The sequence below is a fragment of the Teleopsis dalmanni genome, chromosome 2 (assembly GCF_002237135.1).
Source record: "Teleopsis dalmanni isolate 2A chromosome 2, ASM223713v2, whole genome shotgun sequence".
NCBI classification, from domain to species: domain Eukaryota; kingdom Metazoa; phylum Arthropoda; class Insecta; order Diptera; family Diopsidae; genus Teleopsis; species Teleopsis dalmanni.
The window spans coordinates 245,937,134-245,948,357 of NC_051847.1; the positions used below are offsets into that span (position 1 = coordinate 245,937,134).

At 32.5% G+C, this 11,224-nt stretch overlaps 1 protein-coding gene across 1 annotated transcript in view; it reads left to right on the top strand.

The window, feature by feature from the left end:
• Window positions 1–3: 3 nt before the first annotated feature.
• Window positions 4–11,224, top strand: part of LOC119677300 (HEAT repeat-containing protein 5B-like) — a gene marked incomplete at its 5' end in the record, with an annotated part of 12,438 nt that continues 1,217 nt past the window's right edge. The window contains 7 exons of the mRNA XM_038088571.1: window positions 4–141; window positions 216–1,693; window positions 1,754–2,027; window positions 6,307–6,339; window positions 6,731–7,603; window positions 7,663–8,625; window positions 9,255–11,221. Coding sequence (XP_037944499.1) covers window positions 4–141; window positions 216–1,693; window positions 1,754–2,027; window positions 6,307–6,339; window positions 6,731–7,603; window positions 7,663–8,625; window positions 9,255–11,221 — 5,726 coding nt within the window. The remainder of the gene's footprint in view (window positions 142–215; window positions 1,694–1,753; window positions 2,028–6,306; window positions 6,340–6,730; window positions 7,604–7,662; window positions 8,626–9,254; window positions 11,222–11,224) is intronic.

The following is an 11,224-nucleotide window of genomic DNA, read 5'->3' on the forward strand; positions in this document are numbered from 1 at the left end:
ATTTGCGTACTTGGTTCTATGTATGAAAAGCTTGGGCGTATGATGGGTCGTTCATATGAAGAAACAGTTCAGATACTCATACGCACGCTACGCAATGCAGAATCACAAACCCGTATTGAAATTATGGTCACATTGGAAAAGGTTTGTATTTACTTTTACTTTTTAAATTTGAAACTGTAAAATATATATCATTTTATATATCATCTTACTTAAAGGTGTGCGCTGGCATGGGCACCGCTATATCTAATGTCCATAAAGATGTATATAAATCCACAAAACATTGCCTTACAGATCGTGTAATGGCCGTTCGCGTAGCAGCAGCAAAATGTATGCTTGAAATGATCAATCATGCATCCTTTCTTTATCAAACCGAACTGGAGAGTTTAGCTACGCTGTGTTTCCGAGCTTTCGATGGAAGTAACTATGAAGTACGTTGTGCTGTAGCTAAGCTGCTTGGTACTTTGTTAGCCTTCACTCAACAACCTAATGAAGCACTGAATAGAAAACCTGTAGCACAGGTTGTACACGGTAAAAATATGCCGCGCAATGTTTCATTGGATGAAGCATTAGGCATTTTAATGTCAGGTTTTCTGAGAGGTGGAGTATCATTCCTTAAGGGTACTGGCGAAATTATTAAAGGCAGTTCCGGCGTTAATCGTGAGGTACGTGTTGGCGTTACACATTCCTATGTAGTGTTTGTGCAATTTATGGGTAGTGTTTGGTTGGAACGTAACCTTAGCACATTTCTAGTGCACGTTTTAGATTTAGTAGCAAATCCAAAAGCGGCTTCTTCACATGTCGATGCCGTCTACTCACGCAAGTGTATTAATTTTATATTACGTTCCATAATTGGTAAAATGTTGGGAGAAAAAGCACAAACATCAGCCTGTAAAGAACTCATACATATTGTGGCAAAACAAATGAATTCCATTGATTTTAATCCAGAAAATGCTAAGGATTCCAATCAAGAAACGCTATTTAGTCAGCATTTATTGGTGTGTGCATTGCAAGAACTTGGTTCATTAGTATTAGGCTTAGGCACAACTGCTCAAAATTTACTAAATGATAATACATTAAATTCCATTGATGCTACCTGTGCTGTATTGGTGCATCCTTGTGCCGCAGCACGTTTAGCAGCAGCCTGGTGTTTACGTTGCTTTTGTGTAGCCGTGCCAAGTCAAATAACGCCTCTAATAGATCGTTTTGTTGAAGCCATTGAGCATATGCGGTCATCACCAGAAGCTATAGCCGGTTACAGTTGTGCATTAGCGGCCATTTTGGGTAGTGTACGTTACTCACCACTTGGCATACCACATACCAAAGGCAAAGTAGTATTCAATACAGCTGAAGAGTTACTACGTTCAGCTTCCCAAAATAGTCGCATGTCATTAAATAGAACTCAAGCTGGTTGGCTGCTTATAGGCGCTATAATGACACTTGGTTCATCAGTAGTGAAAGGTCTTCTACCGCGAATGGTATTGCTATGGCGTAATTCATTTCCACGCTCAAATAAAGAATTGGAGTCGGAAAAAGCACGTGGCGATGCGTTTACCTGGCAAGTTACACTGGAAGGGCGTGCTGGAGCTTTATCAGTTATGCATAGCTTTCTGTTAAACTGTCCGGACTTATTAACTGAAGATATAACACGAAGACTATTAACTCCGATCGAGAGTGCGTTAGCAATGCTAGTCAAGTAACTTTATTTATAATTTACAATAATCTCTTTTAAACCACTGTCCAATTATATTTATAGCTTATCTGCTGTGTTAAAAACTTATGGCACACAACTTAAAGCACCAGCTGCAATGGTACGTTTAAGACTTTATGAAACGCTTACATTATTGCCACCAAATGCTTTGGAGTCATCCTATACACATTTATTACGTATGCTTGTATCGGAATTTACGCTGGCGGAAAATGCTGCAAATACAACCAACTCCTTGTTGCGTGCCTTATGCCACGGCGATGATTCAATTATTTTAGGAACTTGGTTACAAGAAACCGATCATCGTACTATTGAAGATCAGGTATAAATATCGTTTATTTTACTGACTTGCATGTTAAGTTTATATACGGAAGAGGGAAAGAAAAATTGTAATATTTCCACTTATAGTCTCAATAACAAAATGTCCTTAATTGGCACAGTATCGGACAAAACAATTGCACTGCATTTTTACATTTTTTTAAATGTTAATTAAATATTAAGTTTAAAAAATATATATAAATAACTTTTTATCATTGGTAGGGATTACAATCACAAAAAAAAAATATTTTTTGTTCTTTTCTTTATTTGAAATGATTCGAGCATGCTCACATTTTCACTCCTCATAACAAATATTTTAACAGTCACAGTGTGTTAAAAAATGATTATCTGTATAAATAAATGGAATCTGTCTATTAAATTTTTTTTTATTAAGTGATGTATTTTTAAATTTCGCGTATTACAAGTGTACATTAATTTTTTCTTCAGATTCAAATAATATTTAAACTGATTCGAAACAATTTATTATATTCCCCTACAGCGATTGTGATAAATACCTTTTTAAAAAAATATGTCTCCAGAAATATAGGATACCTATAATTCTTGTTTTTATTATTTGGATAAATACATCTAAAATAAACAAAAATAATTCCGTAGGAGTGAAACCTTACATCTATACATGTTCTTTTTATTTCATCAAGGCTAAAATGCGAGGCTATCTGTGCCTCGTCACTTAAACAAAGCAGTATTATTCAGTAATAATTGTCAAGATTTGTGTCTTTTAGAAGTAAATTATTACAATTTCTGTGTCACTCTACATAACATGGCCCTTATGATTTAGTTTTTATGGATTTTTTTGAAATAATTACACAACCCTAATAGATCTGCTTCTTGCTCTATTGAAGGTGGAGAGACTTGCATAACTGTTATATTATTGTCACAGATGAAATGAAATCAGATTTAAACACCTAAGCACTCCATTTATAATTCAGTAGATTTGTTAGCTTGTTAATGATATATATAATCTATTCAATTTTACGAAGAGCCATTGACTCAGAGAGGTTAAGGTTTAATGATAATTTCATAATTATATGAAATTTGGTATTACTTAAAATTTAATTAAATATGTTTTTTCCGATACTGTACTTTTATTTTAAATGTTGTGAAGTATCATATCAATATATATAATATATATGTATATACAACTTTATTAGTTTTCTACAACCAACTAATATTTATATTATTATATTTTTAAAATGTTTTCTGAAACGAATTAATATTTAAACTATTATAGAATATACTATATAGTATATTAGATCATAATTCACCATAGCATATTCATTATATATGCTCTATCTTTATAATATTTCATTAACAATATTTTTTAAAAATATTTTAATATATAGTTATCCAAATATATATGAACTTACATATTCAATTATTTTTATTAACACTATTTACCTAGGCTATATGTCCCGGGTACAAGTTTTAATTTGTTGTTTATAAATCTTATTACAAATATTTATATTCATTAATTTGTTTTTTTTTACAGAAAAAAAACAAATTAATTGCAAATTAAAATTTTAAAAATAAGAATAGAAATATATATTTATATATAAAAAGTAAATAGTACTTTTTAAAACTGGCCATCTATTGGTAATCACATACGCCAGTAAAGTCAATCACTCCTTAGATTTACCTAGTTTAATACGGTACAACATTGACTTTTTCTGAAAAATATTTCCACTGACTGAAAAGCAACTGTTTGTGGACGTAGAAGCGATATAAAAGTGTCAGGATCTGATGTCCTGAGAACATCTCCACTGACGTTATAAAACACACATTTGAAAAGAGAGTTTATTTTAAATACATTAAATAGGCCAGTCCAGTTTATTTTAAAAGGCACCTTGTACTAAAAATTGAAAAAAAAAATTTTTATATATTAACATAATTTAATTTTTAGAGAGGGTTTTTAAACAATAGTGAATTGGAACAAGATTTTATTATTTGTAATTAATTAAATTTTTTGCTGACAGATGTATGATCTGATTTGAAGGCAAATAGCTAGCCAAATAATCATTTAATTAAAAATAATAAAATTTTGTTGTTGCAATTCACTACTGTTAATTTTACACTTCATTCTCTCATTTATAATTATTATAATAACTCTTTGAAATTGTATAGTGAACTATACTTGTTTTTATGAATAAACAAAAAAATTGACAAAACTCTAAATTTGAATAAAGCAGGATGCTTTAAAAACCTCGTTCGTAACTCTATATATATCACACCAGGAGTAATACACTGTTTCTTTTTTTTAATTGTTCCGTTTAAAAGCCTTAAGTAAGTTACTAAGCAAATTGTAGTTCTGACAAACTAGTTTTTTCTTTTTGTTTATTTCTTTATAATTTACTATTAAAATATCTTTATTAGTAGTAAAGTGTTTGGTTTAGACATCAAAATAATTTATATTTGAAAACCTCTCGAATATGGAAGAGTGCTTGAAAACGGCAGGCCAATGGATATCTATCTATCTATATGGTCGTGTGCACAATTAATGACCATGTAATATGATGGCCACATGACGGATAGTTACGTTACGTTGTATACTCTTTTTGGTCATGAATAGAGAAACAAAATTTCTTTTTTTCTCAACTTTTTAATTTACATTATAAACAAACGCCATTTCAAATTTAACGTGACCATGACCAGGCAAAAAGTTAATGCCATTTTTTGACCGTTTAATCAATTTAGCGTCAAAAGTTAATATGTAATAAAGACGTATTTGGCATAAAAGTTGAGTTACTTGTTTATGTCATTTAAAATGGCATTGTATAACAGCATCATAAAACCAATATTAACTTTGGTATTCAGCTATTGAGTAATGCTAGTGTTTCAAATATTGAAATTTTAATAAAGGACTCCAAACTTTGTTAATAGATAAATACACGAATCTTTAACTATCCAATTCAAACTTTATTTAGTTTTACTTTGAACAAATTCCGAAAAGTTCTCTTTCACAGAATTCAAAAACTGAACATTTCTGAAATTGAATTTTACATTTCAATTCAAAAAATTTATTGCTTACTTGCGTCCCCACAAAAGTATCCAAAGAACTCAGTCAAAAATATTGAGTACAATTACTGGTGCCCCATGGTTTATTAAGAATATAAAAATTTCCTTAGTTAAAGCTGAATTTGACAATATAAGAAAAAAATACAATAAAAGCCTGACAGAATATTTTAACCCTTTAGCAAGGAAGTTCGCATTATTTCCTACCTAAAAACAGCTCACCGTCCAGCCATCAATTAATATTCAATAGCTTGAAGAAAAAACCGAAACTTTCTTTTTATTAATCTAATAAAGTTTAATTGCTTTTTTAATAAACCACATAACATTCACTCCAATGAAATTTAACCCATTGTTCTAAGTGAGGTTCGTGATATAAGGTTTACTTATTTTATTTTATACAATGTATGGTTAAAATAAAAAATTGTAATATTAAGTAATTAGTGATATGATTTTAAAACTTATTGTTAGTCTCATTCTAAGACAAGATACAATAAATAAATGTATAACTATTTAAAAAAAAATAACATTGTAAAAACTAGGCATTAGTTATTCCATATGTAATAAATTAACATATATAAATTTTATCAAATTTATTTTTCCCTGTCGATAAATCTCTAATTAATATTTTTATTTAGGTATTTAAATATAACACTATTATTAAACCTAATTCAATATTGGTATATTATGGTATATTATTAGAGCATAAGAATGTTGTTATAGCATTCGATGTTATAATAATTATGATGCATTTTAAACAATCCAAACAATGATGCGTGATATAATTATGATTAAACTTAATTCCACAGTGAGCTGTGAAACTCGATGATGATAATGATAGTAATATATTTATATACATTTAGTATATATATACTTAATAGTGATTTAACTATATAGTAAATATTAATTCGTTACCAAGAGATTTAACCACTTGTATATATATATGTATATACATATATACATGTCTGTAAAGCGGACATGTGCATCTTCCTAGCATTAAGAAAGTTGTAAATTATTTATAATCCAAATGCCAAGGATAATCGACATTACATACTAACATTATTTCTTTTTATGTATTTTTGAATTTTTCCTTATTGCATATAAAATAAATTCTCCTCTACGTTGACCGCCTTAACAAATCAAATAATTTTGGGTATTGCATTTTGTACAATTTGATATCAAAATAAACAAAAACAAAAAAAAAACAAAATAATACTAAAAATGAAAATGAAAATGAACAAATTAAACCAAACAAGATGGAGCCAAATCGTAAATCAGATGGGGAGCATGTAAGTGTTGTTTGTGTTTTCTGTGAACTAAAATTTTATTTCGCTGTATTTCTTGTGTTTTTATGGTTTCACTTAAAGAGCATTTAGTTTGCTACTTCTAAGCTCTACACTATTTGGCGTTGAGCCAAGGATTTTTATAAGTTTTTCGTTGAATTCGTACGTGCATGTATGTTATCCTTTCTTATATTAAAAATTTTTATTTTATTTTCTCTCATTTGCTTGAATTTTTAAAGCTTAATAATATAAGATTATCGATTTGTTGTACAGCTTTATAAAATGCATAATGGTTTCCTTTTACTTTGTACTTTATTTATACATACATATGAATTACATTTTTTGATATCGTTCTACACATATAATAATGCATATATTGTTTGCTGTAAAATTGCAGTTGCAACCAAATAGCGCCGCTGGGTCGGGTGCTTTAGAACATGATCCTTGTTGCTTGTATCGTCCTCCAACAGTTGGTGTTATGAGCGCAGCAGCCATTAGCAATGCCCTAAATGCGAGTAATAAAATAGAGCAATGTCCTGGTCCACTGCCTTTAGGTGTGGCAGTTATTGATATGTCGGTTTCGTTATTCGGCCTAATCTTTCCAAAAGTCGCCAACAAACACCGTTTACAGATGTTGGAACATTTTGGTGAGTGCATTCGACAAGCTAAAAGCAGCCGCCAAGAAGCTGTGCAAATGAATATATTCACTGCGCTCCTAAGCGGTCTAAAAGGTTTAACCGATAGTAAATCAGGCATTGGTGAAGAAAACGTTAAGAAAAGTGCAACTAATTTGATTGTTGCTGCATTGGTCAGCTCAAATGCTACACTACGTTGTGCAGCTGGCGAAGCACTTGGACGTATGGCACAAGTCGTAGGCGATTCTCGATTTACGGCTGAATTGGCACAAAATTCATTTGATAAACTAAAATCTGCCAGAGATGTTATAACGCGTACAGGTCATTCTTTGGCTTTAGGATGTTTGCATCGTTACGTTGGTGGCATGGGGTCTTCACAGCATTTAAATACAAGTGTATCTATACTGTTGGCACTAGCACAAGACACCTCATCACCAGTTGTGCAGGTTTGGTCGTTGTATGCTCTATCGCTTATAGCCGATTCCGGTGGGCCGATGTTCCGTAATTATGTAGAAGCTACTCTATCGTTAAGTTTGAAACTTTTACTTGCGGTACCACACTCTAATGTTGATGTACACCAGTGTGTTGGACGTTTGCTGAATGCATTAATTACAACTGTTGGTCCAGAATTACAAGTAAGTAGAATATAATTTTTTTCTATTTACATTAACATTAATCATGATATTATATTCAGGGTAATGCAGTCGCTGTTTGTGCTATGCGGTCTTCATTCTTGTGCGCGGCTTCGATAATGCAAGCACACTCCGATCCACTTGTGCAGGCTGAAGCTACCGGTTGTCTACAGCAATTGCATCTGTTTGCTCCGAAAACCGTGAACCTATCAACTCTAGTGCCTACACTAGTTAATACATTATCAAGTAATTATCTTATGTTACGCAAAGCTGCTGTACGTATGGCTCGACAGTTATCACATCGAGAAGCTAAAGAAATATGTGAATTAGCGCTTTCAATTACACCAGAACAGTATCCGGATCTTGTCATCACCGAGTTTGGGCTTCCTGGTTTATTATTCGCTATGCTAGATTCAGAAACTGATGCTGAAATGTTGAAAAATATACACGATACGCTTACTTCCATGTTACAAATGTTAGCATCAGATAACCTTAGCTCTTGGTTAAGCCTTTGTAAGAATGTTTTGACTGTTGCTGTGGAAAATGCAGCAATACAAGATGAAAGTAACACAACAAAAAGTGATCCTTCTAATAAGAATTCAAATGCAGCAGATAATGCAACAAAAGATGATAATGACGATGATGATAATGCGGATGATGATGATGTCGCTGAATATCATGCTGAGGAAAATACTTCAACACATCCTGCTGTGCAGCCACGCTGGCCTACACGTGTATTTGCTGCGCAATGTGTTCGGAAAATTATCTCCACTTGTGAATCAGCAAATCCTATACATTTTGATTTGATACAAGCTAAAGAAATGCAAATGATTAAATCTCGTGGTGATTATTTAATTTTACATTTAGCAGAATTGATACGTATGTCATTCATGGCTGCAACTTCTGACTCAGATCAATTACGTTTAGAGGGGTTACGTACACTACAGGAAATTATAGATCGATTTGCTGGTGTGCCTGAACCGGAATTTCCTGGTCATCTATTATTGGAACAATTCCAAGCACAAGTACGTCTACTAATAAATTTTTTGTTGTTGTTATTGTTGTTGTTGTTATAAGTTCAAATATTATAACAAATCTGAGGTCTGCAACAATCGAATTTATATGAAAATATATATATTTAATCAGGGTGTCTAGTCATACTGTTCAAATAAGTCAATAGTCATAATGGGGTTTATATTTAGAAATTGATCAGCCATTCATCTGACAAACAGTACAGTGGCCTAAACAGGATTGTACCTAGGGGGCTTATATTAGAAAATAATTATAGTGTTTTCGCAGTATATTTTCTGTCGATTATATTGTCAAGAGGAGATCTATTACCTAGTCTAATGTTTCGGCATTTCCAAAAGAGGAGATTAAGTAATCAATAACCAATAATAAATTTTTTGCTGAATTTTTCTTTTAATTCGTTTTTGTTGAACAAATTTACTTTATATAAAATAATACTTAATTTAAGTGCCTCAGACTGGCTTAGACTGACGAGTGCAAGAGGAGTATTATTTTATATAACAAAATATTCATTATTTCAGTTAATTATTATTTAATAAATAAATGGTATACATAGAAATAAAATTAACCAGAATGATCACTTAAAAAAATATTTAAATATTGTTATATATTATATTTCTTATAGGTTGGTGCTGCTTTAAGGCCTGCATTTTCACCAGATACACCATCACATGTAACTGCGGCAGCATGCGAAGTTTGCTCAGCTTGGATTGGTTCTGGAGTAGCACGAGATTTGAATGATTTACGACGCGTACATCAGTTGTTAGTATCATCACTTGATAAATTACACTCGAAAACCAACAGCACACAACTTTACAACGAATCTATGGCTACACTAGAGAAATTAAGCATTTTAAAAGCTTGGGCTGAAGTATACATTGTTGCTATGATCGGCAATGGTTCAGCACCGGCTTCTATGTTTCAGAAGAAACTAACAACAACCAACAGCATTTCGCCGTTAACTACAGGCTTAGACTTAGATAATGGTGATTTAATGAATGATGATTTCGGTGATTTTGAAAGTCATGGTGAAAGTTTGTTAAGCTTAGTTAAGCCAGAATTAAGCAATTTATCGACGCATTGGCTGGCAGCTATGAAAGATCACGCGCTTTTATTATTACCAGCTGAGTTTCAAAGTCAGTTACCACATGATGGAGGTGCATTTTACACTACTGATACCATAAACTCTTCCAAGCCTCACTATTTGACATCATGGCCCCCAATACTTTATGCAGCTTCCTTATGGCTTAAGGATGAAGGATTTGCTTTACATTTGAACACGAACTCCGCTAATTCTAATGGTGTTGCGGATAAGACAAATTTTGAAGCTAATAATAATATAACACATGGTTCACTATCAGCAGATCGTTTCCATATGATATTTGGAATTTGTATGCAAGCATTATGTAGTACACGTACTTCGGAAAAACCCAAAAATGTTTTAAGTTGTCTACAATCTTTATACACAATTTTCGATTCGAATTGGGCACGACAACAGTTAGTCAAAGATAAAGCTTTAACGATTGAACTTTGCAACGTTTTACATCGCCAAATTTTAACGCGAGATGAGTTATTGGTGCAGTTACTCTGCATGGAAATTCTCAAGCAATCCATACAAGCCGCAAAAGAAGACTTGGAAACAAAAAAGAATGTATATCTGGAACAGCACAAAAATACGGATAATAGTGAAAATATTTCACTAAACACAGAAATAGAAAACTTAGGCGAAGGTGGTACTAAAGGTGAAATTCCGCCTGGCGATTCACATGTGTATGCAGTTTTAGAAGTGTGCTTATGCGTTTTTGTACGACAGATACCAACTATGAATCCTAGTGCTGCCAGCAAATTAAGCACAATACAATTTCAGCAAGAACTAGCAGCAAAAAATAGTTCTTCGCAGTCTTTCTTTTCAGTACTATCTGAAGATAATGGTATGCTAGTTGCAAGTGGTCTACAATGTGTTGAGGAACTTACAGCACTCTGTTCACCACAAGGTGCACTTACAATTCTACCAACTATACTGTTCATGACAACATCTATTATAAGAGAGATTGCCAATAAATCTTCGATTGACTCAACTATACTAGCAAATACAAGTGCGGTACAAGCCGCATTGCACACACTTAAATCGGTATGTATTGATAATTGGGCAAAAAATGAAACAGTATCAAGCGATTGGCAACAACTGCTACAAAGCGCACTTGCAACTATAATTGACTTGACAAAAACTGCTGGTGATGATGACGAACGCAAAGTCGATGAAGTGACAATGTTACTTGCTATAGCTGTTTTTATATTACATACACCGGCTTTCTTGATATCAGCTCCTTCATTGCAATATCCATGTATTAATCATTTTCGACAATGCATGCAATCTGATAATTTGTCAGTCAAATTAAAATGCATTCAAACAGCTCGTTCGATTTTTTCAAAAGCTGATCTGAAGACCTCTACACCATATATACATGCCCTAGCTCCACGCATCATCGAAGGTTTATATATGGAAACAACAAAAATACCACGCACAGATATGGAATTGCAAATTACTTTGGAGAGCATCGTAACAGTACAGACTTTAATTGAGTTGGCGGAGCC